A 16,177-nucleotide genomic window follows, 5' to 3' on the forward strand; every position below is an offset into this window, starting at 1 on the left:
AATCTACTAATTATAATAATATTAATACTAATACTTAATTGACTGATCTATCTATGTCTTCCTCAGAAATAATTTCATAATCAAATCAATTGAGGAGATAATGTGATAAAAAACCAAATACTGATATTAGTAACAATATTTGGATAATTAGAAAAAATATAGATACCTCGTTTTTCTAAAATATTTACGAGTTCATTAGATTCTAAAAATTGTTCATTTTTAAAAAAACTTATTCCGTAAAAATAATATATACCGTGTAAATAATATAAATTGAGATAAACGATCTAGAATATTTACAATTCTCACAAATATAAAAGATAAATATGTCAAATATATCTACTAAATATTAACATAATTCGTAAATACTGCATCATGATCAATTGTACAAAAAAATCTATATATAAAAATATCGATTTAAAAAAATTATTTTAGATTAGAAACTTCTGCTAAAATTAATAATCGGTTAAATCACCCCAAGCAGGTCCAACTTTGATTTTTACTGGCAATGGCACAGTAAGTTGGCATACTTTTTCCATTGATACTTTGATTATTTCAGCGACTTCTGTCAGATCTGCTAAATTTACCTGATAGAGCATTAAAATAATTTTAATAAAATCAAGTGAGATAACTGATAGATAAAAGAGATTTAATTTGATTGAAAATACTTACTTCGTATAACAATTCATCGTGCAACTGTAAAACTAAGTAAGCACCTCTTTGTTGCATATCTCGACTATTGCTTCGTAGTTTGCGAGTCTGCACCTCTGGAAATATAATAGCCGAATCCGGAAATTTGCATCTTATTCTCTCTTCTATACTTATCATAGCTTTCTTTACTATATCTGCTGCGGAACCCTGTACCTTTGTATTTACAGCTTGTCGTTCCGCTTGTGCTAAAAATTTGATCGATTTATATTTCAATAGTTATTGAAATATTTATAACATGTTTATAACATGTCACTCACCTCTTACGGATGACTTTGTATTTTTTAAATCGGGAAGCTGTCTGCGTCTTCCCAATAACGTTGTCACGTATGCATCACGATGCGCTTCTTCTAATACATCATCCAACCATTTATATATACCGGGATACGTGTTCATAAAAGATTCTAAAAATTCCTGAGCTTCTGGTTCACTCACACAAAGATTCTCAGCTAAGGATTTCACCCCCATGCCATAAATCATGCCGTAGCATAATTGTTTGGTGCGCTGTCGCATCTCCACTGTCACCTAAATAGATGACGAAAATATAAATAATAAGTAATGACAAGAATAAAAAAATATGTAATAAATAATAGTAATATAATATATATATATATATATATGGATTTATATATATATAATTATTTTATATTATTTTATAATAAAAATTAATTATTCTGTATTTTATAATTTTATATATAATACCTCTTCTTCTGGTACATTATTCCATTTAGCAGCGATATTTTTAAAAATATCGCCCGGTTGTTTCAAAATTTCGCACAAAATTGAATCTTGCGAAAAGTGAGTCAAGAGACGTAATTCGAGTTGACAATAATCAGCGGACAGCATTATGTTACCCAAGGCCGGCACGAACGCCATTCTTACGCTTAGCACGAAATTATTATCTGAGAAACCAAAATCCTTTGGTACATTCTGCAAATTTGGTTCGTGCATCGAAACTCTTCCTGTCACTGTACAAGTAATGCAATTACCATGAATACGAGGATCCTTTTGGGCCAAATGTAATAATGGCTGGATAATCTGTGGAGATAAAAATGTTCTGTCAGATAAAGTGATTTTAATTGTATAATCATTGGTTCTTTCTTCTCTTATATTCTTAGTTTAAAAATTTTTTAATAAAAAAAAATAAATAAAAATGTGAATTAAAATATAAGAAAAACTCTGTATATAACAAAGCAGATATATTAATAATATATAATAGATATTATTAGTTTTGTAATATAACAAAATATCATATAAAGTAAAAATATAAATTTTTATTTATCCTATAACTGTACTTTTGTTTTTGTTGCACTCAGTTTTCGCCATGAAATCACCAGATTCGATATTGGATTATCACATTTTTCCAAAACGGCCTTACTTGTACTGACTTTCTTATCTTTATATAAGCCCAACACCTACAATTATGATAGTGTTATATACATATACTTAATAAACTTTTTCAACAAAAAAATATATATATATATATAATTTTAATTTGACAAACCTGGCCAACTTCCTTAGATGATGAAAAATTGAATTTTTTGCCTGCTAAATGGTAAGCTTTCTTTTCTAAAGATTGCATTTCGTTTGAAGTAACCAATGACAATTCTTCCAACGATTTTATATTTACGTTAATGCCTGATAATTCCATACAAGCTAAAAGTGTTACAGTTCTCATTTCTACTTCTGGAAATGAATGAAAGGATGAATGAATGTATCTATAAGATAGACAAAGAGGTCATGTCTTAAGTCTTTATTACCTCTAAATGTGTAAAGTAGAGCAGGATTAAGTTCTTCTAATTTATTCATGACGTTGTCCATCATGTGCCACGTTAACACAGCTTCTGCTGCTGATCTATATTCGCCTGGTAAAGAATTGTGCACATCCATCCCAGGACCCGACCAGTAACAACAATTTGTACGGTTCATTATGAAATTTCCTTGGGGAAAGTATTGGGTTACCTGCTCAGAATTTAACGAAAAAAATATAACGAAAATTCATAATTCTAATAAAAATAAATATATATTTCTAAATAAATAAAAAAATTTTTTTAAATAAATATACCTATATATTTATAAAAGTTAGAAATTTGAGCTTTAACACACTTAAAAAAATATTAACATATTTATCTAAAAAAATATTTACATTATTAATCTAAATATCTATCTTTTGAGTTATCCTGTATAAAGAAATATTATTAAAAATCTCACCATTTCATTGAAAGATTTCTCGCAATCATTAGTGCATAACCAATGTGCAATTATTGGGTCCAGAAATCTACATTTCGCAGAGATTCCACAACACTGATATAAGGCTTTATATATATCTTTTGTCGCAAAGCATTTCATATATAAATCTGTATCGGCGAATAACTCTTTCAATAGAGTCATTTGTTCTTTTCTGGAGACTTTTGATTCTGGAATGATTGTAATATTTAATTATATATTATTATAATATATTAATAATAATATATATAATTATATATTATATATATATATATATATATATAAGAAGTATTTAAAAAATGCTAAAAAGAAAAATACTTCGCGATTAGAAAGTATTAACGAAAAGTCTTTGCACATTTCTATTACCTGATAAATTACTAAAAGAGAGGTAATATGCAATATTGCTTTCCCAGGATATCGCGGCACCGCGAATTTCCAGCTTTCCGTGAGCATAATTCGCAGATTTTCTAGACTTTCGTTTTCCCTCTGCGTTGGAGGACGAAACGCAAATTTTCGAACCTATACTATTTGCATTGTCCACGAATGTATCGCAATGCAGGGCTAACGCGATGTTTCGCTTTTTCAACACAACTCGTTTGAACAGATTAAAAGTCGCTCTATTGTCCGCGACTTTCACGATATTCAATACGTTCCAATTTATCGTTTCGTTTGGCAAATCTTCCGCGGCTTCTATCTCGGATTTTACGTTTTTGTTCAGCCTCGATTGCGTCTCCTGCTTCGTCCTCGAAACAGATTTCAGTGTCGTCTCATCTTCCGAATTATACACAATGCTATCTGCGCTGCAATTCGGAGAGAAATTTTGTTCCAAAGTTTCTTTCAATTTCGGCTTCGTTTGATCATCCGGTTTGTCATTCGACACCCCGTTTACAGTAGAGTTCGAACGATCATTTATCTCCGTTAACGTATCCTCAGTCATTTTCTGGGAGCGCAATTTACGTATTTTTTCCAATTTTGTTCTTGTTCGATTTTTACTATCGCAGAGAGGGGACTCGATTTGTTGCGAGCCGACGATGATGTCATCCGAATCGGATTTGTTCGACTCCACGGACATCTTTCTCTCGTTAATGATTATGCTTGTTATGGGAGACTCCACTTTCGCCACTTTAGGCAATTTGGGTTTCCACGGTTCCACCTTTTCTTCAATTAAAGCAGTACGTTTTTTAATAAGGTTTGTTTTACGCAGGCTTTCTTTATCACCGTTTGACACGCAAGTTTTTGTACTTTTTGGTGTGACGGATACATTTGTATCTGTGATATTTTTAATTTTTGCCGCAGCAGATGTTTCCTTCTTGCTACTTTGATCTCTAGCCACTTGGATTATTTGCTTGAACACTTTTTCGGAATTATTCCATGAATCGTCGCCCCAGGATAACACGCTGTCTCTAGTTTGCAGGAGCTTGTTTACATTATTTTCGTCAGTTTTCGCTCGCAATTGTTTCTCGCCGACTTCTGAACTGGATTTTTTCAAATCCAAATCGCTTGCGAACAATTTAGAATCTAATTCCGATATGTATGCGATATCCATGATGTTTTGCTCGAGAAGATCGCAGGTTTGGGTGTCGAGATTTAAACTATCGTCGAACAAACTCGGACTCCTTGAATACGGCGATTTAATGTCTTTATTTATACTGGATTCTGTTGCGTTTTTCTCTATCAAATTCTCGCCATTACTTTTTACTTCATCCACGTTAAAAGTCTTTGACTTCTTATTAGGTATATCATCAACATGCTGCTTGGATTCTTCTGTATTATTGCTTCTTCTCTTGATCTTGCTGCTACTATCGGTTGTGAGAGAATTTTTCTTTCCTTTACAAGTATTTGGTCCTTCATGATTAGTTACTATATCAGAAATATTTAATCGTTCATCGTTAAGTACTACATCGGAAATGTTTATGTCGAGAGAAACAGAATCTTTTTCATCTTTCGAGATTTTTTGTGATAAAATTGCTCCATTTAAATGCTGATTGTTCGATTGAATCGTTTTTCTTTTGTCAGGCATATTACTTTCATCAGTTTCTTTGAAGATATTAAGTTTTGAATTATCATCCCTTTGATTTTCGTCACTTGCAGGTTTTTCGTATTTGGAGTCTATGAACGTTTCTATAGATTTTGAATTTTTTGCATCTAATTCTCTCGTAATTTCTTCTGTTGTGTCGGGTGTAGCTTTAACTTCTAAATGCGTATTTATCTGCAGAGATTGCTGCTCATTTTGCTCCCATGGTAGTTGCTCGAGTCCCAATTCTTTCTACAAGTAATCATTATTTTATTGAAGCAAACGTTTAAATGTATTCTATTTATAAAATATTATAAGTTACGTACCTGAACTAATATCCTTGCTTCTTGAACTAATAAAACTGCAGCTTGTTGTGGTGTGAGACCATCTCTTCCAGTGACAAACACTGTCCTCATTTTATTTCTTTTTTCTGCATCAAACGCATATTCTCCTTCATATTCTTTTTCACTAAAATGCATAATCATCAAAATGTATTATAAACGTATAAAATTCCCCCATATTTATATTTGATATTTTATGCTTCTATTTATCAGCTTGAAAATATATTTGATATTATATTATATTATTTACTTTTAATGTGATAAATGCACACAGATGTGCGTATATATAAGAAGTATAATTTATATAAAAATTTATATAAAAAATAATTTAATTAAATAATTTATATAAAAAAAACACTGACTTTAATTAATTCTACCTTTCGAAAGGAAGAGCTTTGTAAAGCGCGCGTTCGACATTAAGTTCATTAGCAACAGCCAAGTCCGCTACGCATGTTATTCCTTGTTTATACAGACTTCTTGCTCGCAAGCCGTTTAACATTGGCAGGCGCAATAAATCTAACAATTCTCTACAGACGCCAAATTGCAATCTCGTTTGAAATTGACTCACTAATAATTCCATGCAATCCCAGCCCAATTGCTTGCAAAATTGCGTGACCATACCTAAAATAAAATTATATTTACTATAGAAAATTCTCAAATAATTAATTACATATATGTATATATTTATATATAATAATTATATAATTTATCTTTTATGTATTATATATGATTTATTAAAGTAGATTATATATATATTTTTTTTTAAATAAAGATTTATTATTTTGAATTTATTAATTTACCTGCATATGTAGAAGCAGACTGTTGTAAGGTCTGCAAAACTCCTCGACAACATCCATATTTTTTGCAAACTACATGAAGTGGAACTTCCTTAACTAAATCATGCAACGCCAATGCACTGTAGAATCTTCTATGTATATTTAACTGTAACACAAAGCATTTGCATTAGAAATTTTTTGAACTAATATGAATAATTTTATAAAGATTTTATAAACATATATAGTTCAGGTGTATTTTATAGTAGAAATAGTGAAATATATATATATAGACAGAAATAGTGAATTACCGATTTTCCAGGTTTAATGACTCCTTTAATAGCTGACATGACGAAACGTTCTTCCACTCCAATGAGTTTTCCAACTCTGCGCTCGCTTTCCGACATGGTGTTCCATAATTCATGAAATACCATCCAATCGACTGTTCCAATCTGACATCCAGCAGAGAGTGGAGTCACTAAATATATTACATGTAATTCTGTATCCAAAACGAAACACCTTCTTGCTTTCTGTAATTCCTCGAAGAGGAACAATCCTTCTCTGGGAGGTATAGATGCGGCCAGACACGCTTTTCCAAGCGGTGTTGCTACCCACCTGGTTTCTCGTTCCGTGGTTTGTAATCTATATGGAAGTATTATTATATAAATTAATGTTAATTTTTAGAAAATTATAAAGTGACATTCATATGAAAACATTCTCCAAAAAAGAATTGTAACATACAATTAAATTTATATATTTATAGTATACTTACAATAAAAATTCATTATCCAATAAGAACTTTATTGCTTCGTCGGAAAAAGTTTGTATATCAGATGGTTCGCTCAAGCTCAGCAAAGTACAATTGATATACAGTTTTAAATCTTCCAATGTATATAAAACTTCGCTAGCCACTGCTTCCAAGAGCGCCCTTATTAATAACGTGAAATCGTTAAGACAAGATTCAATTGGATCCAGAGTTGCAGAGAGTAAGGATGAAGCTGTATTACGTTCAGTTGGTTTGCATATTAGTATACTTTCTCCTGGAAAATTTCAATTAATTTATGTTATTATTAAACAAGTTAATTATTTTTTAAAAACTAAATTAAAGTTCATTGGCTTAGTAGCAATTTAGTCACGTTAAAAATTGCATAAATAAAGAAGTAACTCAGTTAAAATTGAGTTAAGATTAAATTAAATTAAATCAAAAGTTAATTTTTAATTTAAAAATTTTTTATATTATAAAAATATTATATTAAATTAAAATGTCATAACTTTAAAATTTTTTAATTTAATATTTTATTTGTTAATTTTATTTGTTAATATCGCACTTCTAGTTTTATTTCAGACATCTTTTAATATATAATTATGATAATCAAATCGTACGATTTACCCTAATAATTTCAATATTTTTTACCTGCACTATCTTTTCCCATACGGCCAGCACGTCCTATCATTTGTTTGTAAGTTAAAGTATTCAATGGGGTGTTACCAAACAGAGGTGATCTTATGATTACTCTTCGTGCAGGTAAGTTCACTCCACTGCTTAATGTCGACGTTGCTATAAGGACTCTCAAGGACCCCGTTCTAAAATTACGATATCAAGTATAATACAGCACTTAAAAATATAAATAATATAAAAAATATAAAAAATATAAAAATAAAAATAATTCATCACCTAAAAGATCCTTCTATGATGTCGCGTTCATCCATCGTGAGTCCAGCATGATGAAATGCAATGCCGAACGAAATCGTGTTCTTTAAAATGTTATCCAGGCCACTTGGGCTGCGCTTTAATTGCTCCAGAGTTTCTTGAATTAATACATTGTTGATCTCTTTTCGTAACATCTCTCCGAGCACTGTATTTTTACAACCTATTCAGAGATTGAGGTAAATTTAAGAGACAAACATCTTTTCTCTTTTTAGCTGTACATTTTCTTACACTTTCTGTACGTTAAATATAACGAATATAGTGGTATATTTCGCGAAGAGATGAAATTATACAGAATTATACAGAAAAATATAGAAAGTACAAAAATTTATATTTATTCAAATTCGATTTACGAATAATTGAAGCAGACCTAATTTGTAGAAAGCTGCAGCAATTTGCTCTGCTAATTTCTCACACCATTTCTTTGTAGGACAGAAAATCAACACACTATGACTGGACTTTATCGTTTCAATGCAAAGTTGCAGAATATTATCCACATCTTGTTCCAGTTCCGGTAATTCTGTTAATTTTCTGACAAGGTTTAATTTGTTGTCATATATACTGTCTCCTATCTAAAAGTAGAAATTACAGTCGTAAACATAATGATTGTTCTAAACAATATAACAATAAAAATCTCTTATCTAAATAAATTTAAAAAAATAAAGAATTTATATATTTTTACCTTGCAATATTCATTTAAAGGAATGGGACGAAATTCAGTATTGTACAATTCAGCATTTAGCCATTTGGCTAATAGAACTAAATTTGGTAAAGTAGCCGACATACCTATCAGTTGTATGTTGATGTCGTCGTTACTAAAATGTTATGTAATATTAAAAAAATGTCAATTACTTTACTTAAAATAAAAAATATATCAACAAGCTCACCGAACAGTCATGTATTTCAACTTTGTCAAAAGTAATTCCAAAAGATAACCACGATTAGGATCACCCAGGAGATGCAATTCGTCTATTATCACAGCTCCTAAACTACTTAAATCGTTCTCCTCCATCAAATGATTCACGAGCGAATTCGCTTTCTCTATAGTGGCTATCGCAACATGAGTGGCAGCAAATCCACCATGTGGTACATTTCCTCCCATAAATCCTTCTACTCTTATTCCAATATCAGACAGTAAATCCTGTGAATTCATCAACATTGTTTATAAAAGCTACGACATGTTAAGTAACTTGGCTTTAGCATATCTCTTACTTGAAAGTAATACATTTTTTCTCTAACAACAGAAACAAATGGCAAGATGAAAATCACTTTCTTTTTTCTCTCTAAAATAGTTTTAATCAACAGGATTTCAGCAACAAGGGTCTTTCCAGCAGATGTAGGCGCGGAATATACAAGATTCTTCCTCTCTTGCATTACTTGATGATTTGATAAACATTCCATCTGCCATTCAAACATGCGGTCTACTCCACGAGCGATGTATTTCTGAAAAATAATAATAATTATCAATATTAAATTCCATATAACATACATATATATATAGCACACATAGCATGCATGATAAACAAAAATTATACACTTACATTACACACATTTATACAAAATATTAGAAGTATTGTGCATTTTAAATATAAAAAAATTAGCAATAATAAAAAATAATGTCTGGTTCCTTCAATATTAAATAATTAATAAAGTGATGTAACAATAATAAAAATTGAAGAATTGATAATTTCAGGATGAAAAATATTAAATTTTAATTATTTAAAATCATGTTATAACTTTCAAGAAAAACTTTATGATATATTTTATAATTTTTAAAATTCCAAAAGTTATGATACAAAATTATATTAAAAATGCACGCATCTTCTAATACATTTTTTATCTATAATTCTATTGCAGACATTTGTCAAACACACATTGCAGTATAATATAATACTTGAAGAATATTTGACGGTAAGCCCCACGATGCCAGTTTACATCTTTCCTGGGTGCAAAGAGCTCGTGATAGAATAATATTCGAGATTTCTCTATCACATGTGGTATCAATGCTTGCTGACATTTCAACACTGCTACCACTTACTACATTATCGCACACGTTATCATGAGATCCATTTTTACAGAGATTTTGTACAGATTTATCGCTTTTCTTCCCACTGTTAACAACACCACATAGGTGCTTCTCCCTGGAGTTGGTCATCTTAAAACTCCCTTTGTTTCCACGCGGGCTTCGAGATGATAGAATCGTATCTCCTTTCGAAATACTCGATGCCGAGGATGCGTTCTTGCTCCCGTTAATTTTAGAAAATGTGATGCTATCTTCGAAATATTTTACGAAAGATTCACTTAGTTTTATATGTGACAATTTCGACGTGTCCTTGTCAATTTCACCCACATGGCAGTTATTTTCCTTCCGCGAGTCTTCATTTCCATCTCGTTCTCGCAAAACCCTGCTGTTTTTTTCAATATTTATATCAGCAAAGAGCGTATCATCTCCAAAAGACAACATTATTACTCGCCAGTCCTTCAGCGTATTTTGACATTTGACCGAGGAGATTTAAATCAACGTGCGAGCAACTTCAGATACAAGTGTCGCCACCAGATTTTTCTAGAGTCCCTAGAAATAATTACTTTATTATTTATTTTTTTTATTATTAAAATAATTTATTATTTATTAAAGAAATAATTACTTTATTATTTATTAAATAAATAATAAAGTAATTATTTCTTTAATAAATAATAAATTATTTTAATAAATAATAAAGTAATTATTTCTATTATATCCCAAAATAGCACTGACTTATCAATACATCAATGTGCTATTTGGTATATAATTACAATATAATTACAATATAATTACAATGTAATATATTAAAATGTTACATCTATGAGTGGGAAATTACAACTAACATGAATGTTACATGTAACGTACACGTTATATTACCTGTTATATTTCGTTTTATTATAGCAATGTAACAATTATATATCGGTGTTTGCTGGGAAGCTTGCCTTTTGCCCAATAAAAAAAAAACAAAAAAAAATCCCGGTGGCTACTTTCTTGTTTCTCTCTGATTTTAATAATTATTTTATTATTTATTGTAATAATTATTTTATTATTTATTTTAGTAATTATTTTATTATTTGTTTTAATAATTATTTTATTATTTATTTTAATAATTATTTTATTTATTTTAATAATTATTTTATTATTTAATTAATTATTATTTATTATTATTTTTTGCTGCACAGTTGATTAAAAAATCCCTAGCAATTTGAGAATCGAAAAAATGGTAAAACGCGCCGATTGGTTGTCGGTTAGGGAATTTCTAGGAATTTTTTAGAAACAGCCAATCAGCGGGCTGGGTGTCTTCGATTCGTAATGAATATAGCCGCGTTCGGCAGAAATGTGTTGCAGTTTCCGATCTTAGCTTTTTATGATTTATGGATTTGAAAAATTGCGGCCATGCTTATGCTTGTCGGAGCCGTCTGATGAGCGTCCTATAACGCAAAAATACATTTGACAATTGTGAATGTATTAATGATATTATTATCATGGATGTAGATTTGCTTAGACCGGGAACAGTCCCGATTTCGCCGGATACGATATTGTGGTTCGAATTTTTATTGAATCCCTCTTTGCTGCAGAAGCATCTGTCAAAACCCTTTCCAGGTATATAAACATAATATATACAATGTTATTCATTAATTAAATTACAACATATTGTTTCAATAAATGTATATTATATCAGATATTAATTAATAATAAATAAATAAATATATTTGTATTATATGAATATATTTTTGCAATATATAAATTAATATAACACATAATATAGTATTACATAAATAATACTTTTTATGTACATTGTGATTTTTAGATCCATCGCCTACAGATCTGATAATTAAATTTATGACAATTAATTCTGATCAAAAAGAGACTGAGGCAAAAGCCATTGAAGCAGAATTAATCGATATAAAATCTAATGGCACAACCAAATGGTGTCATAAAAATTTAGCATTAAAGATACTTTCTTTGAAAGTGGCAGCATATCTCAAATGGGACTTGGATATACTGGAGAAGAAACTACCTCTGCCTATACAGTTGACATTGCTGCAAGATCTATTTTATATTACCAGTGATGTTACGGTAGAAATACCTACAATTCCAGAATTCTTTATAGAAACAGCTTCTGATCAATTTCTGTTTACATTGGTTTTATATCACAGATGGCATCTGAGAGCCATTATTTATAGGGCTCTCAGTAACAAACAACCAAAACAACAATTACTTCATATGTAAGTTTTATTTTCTTAGTATGAATTATATATTGTTTTACTTGTAAAAGTTTAAAAGAAATTTTATTTATATACTAGACCAGGTACTCAAGAATCAACATATGTACCTCCAGGTATAGTGGACGATATTATTAGGAAATTAGAAGCGCACATACCAAATAGCGTAAGTGCCCTAAATGCTATTTTACAAATGTCTGATATAAAGCCAAAGATCCTTTCTTTTGATACCTTTCAAATGTTGACTGAAGACAGTACAGAAATTAAACAAAATTGGGAGAATATGTGCCTGGTAAACATAGATGAATTTAAATGTCAGGTATGTTAATCTACAAACTAGATATTTATTTTATATCTTATAGGATAACAAAATATTCATTTTTTTCTTAGATACATTACGATCTTGCGATGTTTCATTTACTGAGGGAAGAATATCAAGAGGCAACTCATCATATTAAGCAAGCCAAGGAGTTGTACAATAATTTTAATTCAGCAGAAAAATTTGTGTACTGTAAAGTGCAAAAAGAATTTCTAGATGGTTGTTGTTTAGCATGCGAAGTGCCGCTGGAAGAGATTAAACCTAGTCTTACTCAGCGTTTGCAGTCTTCTATTAAAGATCAATATACTGTAGGTATATCTTTGTATATTAATATAAAATTGATATGCATTAAATTCTTAAATAATATATACTTACAATGCACACACATGCAAAATCTGCAGAATATATTGCAGATTTTGCAAGCAGATAATATTTTCAGGGAGATACCGCAAGTTTATAGAGACAATTTGGAATTGGATGTGCAAGGTGGATTGGTAAACAGGAAATTCGTAGTTGCCCGGGATCTTCTGTTACAAATACAGTGCTTAAATCTGGTTAGGAAAATCCTTGACAACAGCATAATACTGGGTGACTATGTAACGGAAATTAAGGCAGCTGGTCCAAAAGGTCTAGATGTCTTATTTTGGGTAAAATACTTTTTGTACCTTAATGTTTTTCTCATTTTTTTACTATGTATTAAAACAGATTTTTATTATTTCTTTTTATTACCTAAAAAAGTAGGAAATTAATTATTTATTGTATCATTATATTTAGGCTTTAGATAACGTGCTGGAGAAAGCAACAGTCACAGATAAAAAACAAATTTCTCGTTATCTTCTCTACCTTGTAAACACTGCTGATGTAGAAGGACTTGCTTCTAAGATATTTAACAATCCTTCCTTCTCGTCATTATTTGATGAAACGGAGCTCGCTGTCTTTCAACAAACCGTTAATTCCAACGAAATTGAAATACCAAACTTATTGCTGCAAAATGACTGGGGTATCCCATCTGTACCATATATACGTACGTATAAATTCCGTAAGAAAGAAGAATATTTATTAAGAAATTTTAAGATTTATAAATATTATTTTATAATATATACACACATATAATATAATATATATATTATATATATATATATATATATATATATATATATATATAATATATAATATTACATAATATAAGATTATTGATAGACACTTTATTTTACTGTCTACATATCTTTGAATCTCATTTTTACCTTTACAGAAAGTTCGAGAATCGAAGTGTTTGAATTAGAACAGAGACTGATAGAATCTTACAATTCTCATATAATTCGTGAAACATTGATCCATCTAGATGGAAAGAAACGTATGAAACCATTATGGCATGTGAACAACTGTTGGGAGTTACCCATACCGTTGCAAAGCGTAGTAATGTCACTTCCCAGAGGTTTTCTTCAAGATTATTCCTACGTCCTGCTCGCAAAGAGTCGAGAATTGGTGACATCCAAAGATTTTGATGGCGCCATCGAGTTGCTGAAGGTACTGGATAAAGAGTTACAAGAAAATATGAAAAACGGAGGTCCCCTGGTTTTCAAGTTGTGCAAGCTAGTAAGCTGGGAACTCCTGCTTGTCGAAATATGGAAGTGTTTTCATGCTTGGCCGGCAACAAATGTCTGTACGTACACAAAGAAAAGATACCTATGTGAAAAAAGATTATATAAAAATTGTATAATTAATTAATATGAAAATATTATATATTAAATTATATTAAAATTATTTTAGAGTTAAAAATGTTTATAATTACAAAAAATGTATAATTATTTTATATATTATAAGTTTAATATATTACTATATATTTTAGGTGATATGCAAAGTATGGTCACACGGAGTAAACAGTGCCTTGGTGCGTTGGAAGCGTCCGATCAGCTGATCCCGCGGCAAGAAATAATAGAATATTGTACGGTCTTTCTTTTAAATATGGCTGAATGGGATTATCTCATCAATTTAGAGAAGCGTTGGAGTTATACTGAATTTGCAGCTGCCATCAGTGGTGTTTGCCAAGATGTTGTCAAATACAAGGGAACTCGCAAATTTGCGAGAGACGCTTGGGATATGAGTACGTATTTTTATTTTATTTTTAAAACATTTATATATATACATATATAGTAGACTTAATATTTAATACTAATATATATATATATATATATATATATATATATATCAACCAATATATATAATCTATATATAATCTATAAAAATATATAACATAATGTATAATATAAAAAAATGTATATTTATTTAAAACTTGTATATGTCGCGTAATTTCTTAGTTTTAGTCGCATTCGGTCCCAGCAGAGATCAACAGCAGAAACGCAGTAGCAGTAACAGTTCAGGAAGTTCTGGCAGTGGCACGTCAAGAGATATTGCTGCTAGTATCGCTGTTACGTTTACCCGACTACGAGAACCCATGGTTCTTACTGTAGTTATATCATTGTTGGCACGTTTGCGCAATGTCTTGCGCGACGAATCTAGTCTGGAATTACACACACAGTATCTATCCCTTTGGCCTGCTGGAGTACCTAAGTGCGTTCATCATATTATCATTTTTATATCTTTTATATTATACTATTAAGTCATACAAAATTTAGTCGACAATATTATATTTAAAATCTTAATATCAATTATATTTAAATAATATTTAATAATATTTACATAATTTTATATTTGTAGTGCAAATTCATACAACATCAGATATATTGGAGAACTATTATTTCAACTATTGACACAGGCCCTCAAGTATTATCCCTGCAACGTACCTTGGTTGAGATTAATGGGTGATCTTAATTTTGGTATGTTTCCGTTATGTTGCGAATATATAATATCAAATATGATGCATAATAATATTGTTTTCTCTTCTCCAGTTTTATCATATTATGAAAGCGCAATGAAGTATTACTTGGAAGCTATCATGGTAGCTAGTGATTTATTCAGCCAGCCGACACCACGCACACAGATAGACGATCTTGTTTACAGAAGAATGATCAAATGCTGCGCTCATTTGCAGTGCTATACTCAAGCGGTTGTACTATGTCAATTTTTAGAAGAAGTGGATTATACTCTGGCGTTTAAGATGGCAGGTAGTGATCAAAAGAGCTGTGCTGCTGCTGATGCCATGGATGCATATTATCATTGTATTTGGGACACGACAATACTCGAGTATCTCATATATCTACACACAAAACGCGGAGAGCATCACAGAAAGCAACTCGCGGTTAGTTTGAGTATTATATAATGTTAAAATAATTAAATATATAATTACAAATAACTACATTAAATAGTATAATATTATATAGATTAGTTAATTTTTCCTTTATATTTTTGTTTGTTATTAAAAAATAATATACTATTTAATTTTATATATATATATATATATATATATATATATATATATTTTGTATAGTTCATGTGTATAAAAAGGTATATTTTTTTTACAGATCAAAGTCATCGGTTTATTGGAATTAAATTCTAACAACAACGAAGAAATTCAAAGAGAAGCGGCTAATATTCGAAAAGCTAAATTTTTAAGGGCGTTAGCAAAGCAATATGTTTATTAGACAAGATTGTAATATTATATATATTTCTATTTATATTGATTGAAAAGTTTTATATATTGCAATACAAAATGTTTTATTGCATACTTGTGTAATAAATATTGTATACATGTGTAAATGTGTGTATGCTATTGAAAAAATATATATTATTATATTATATTGTATTATATATTATATTATATTATATTATAATATGATAGTAATATGATAGTAAGTATTTGTAAAAGTTATTAAAAAGTATTTG

The 16,177-nt window shown here is 30.0% G+C and overlaps 2 protein-coding genes across 2 annotated transcripts; one reads left to right on the forward strand and one right to left on the reverse strand.

Annotated features, from left to right (window-relative positions):
- Positions 1-66: 66 nt before the first annotated feature.
- On the reverse strand, positions 67-10,264 carry DNApol-theta (DNA polymerase theta). The gene is made up of 21 exons (XM_085482357.1): positions 9,662-10,264; positions 8,980-9,210; positions 8,655-8,908; positions 8,450-8,582; positions 8,138-8,339; positions 7,735-7,930; positions 7,474-7,643; positions 6,832-7,099; positions 6,371-6,701; positions 6,087-6,228; positions 5,664-5,907; positions 5,272-5,413; positions 3,298-5,197; positions 2,917-3,122; positions 2,466-2,667; positions 2,210-2,391; positions 2,001-2,120; positions 1,408-1,743; positions 966-1,230; positions 670-893; positions 67-584 (listed from the first exon to the last, which is right to left on the reverse strand). Exons 1-21 carry the CDS (start codon positions 10,229-10,231, stop codon positions 453-455), a joined length of 6,450 nt encoding a protein of 2,149 aa, XP_085338483.1. The 5' UTR covers positions 10,232-10,264; the 3' UTR covers positions 67-452.
- A 925-nt stretch (positions 10,265-11,189) lies between these two features.
- IntS8 (integrator complex subunit 8) lies at positions 11,190-16,090 on the forward strand. Its single transcript, XM_029319775.2, has 12 exons — positions 11,190-11,392; positions 11,601-12,018; positions 12,097-12,334; positions 12,406-12,642; positions 12,736-12,981; positions 13,109-13,358; positions 13,587-13,997; positions 14,184-14,438; positions 14,653-14,905; positions 15,053-15,171; positions 15,244-15,593; positions 15,817-16,090. Exons 1-12 carry the CDS (start codon positions 11,275-11,277, stop codon positions 15,934-15,936), a joined length of 3,015 nt encoding a protein of 1,004 aa, XP_029175608.2. The 5' UTR covers positions 11,190-11,274; the 3' UTR covers positions 15,937-16,090.
- Positions 16,091-16,177: the final 87 nt, after the last annotated feature.

This window comes from Nylanderia fulva, unplaced genomic scaffold (assembly GCF_048542155.1).
Source record: "Nylanderia fulva isolate GAGA-0341 unplaced genomic scaffold, ASM4854215v1 Scaffold20, whole genome shotgun sequence".
Taxonomy (NCBI): domain Eukaryota; kingdom Metazoa; phylum Arthropoda; class Insecta; order Hymenoptera; family Formicidae; genus Nylanderia; species Nylanderia fulva.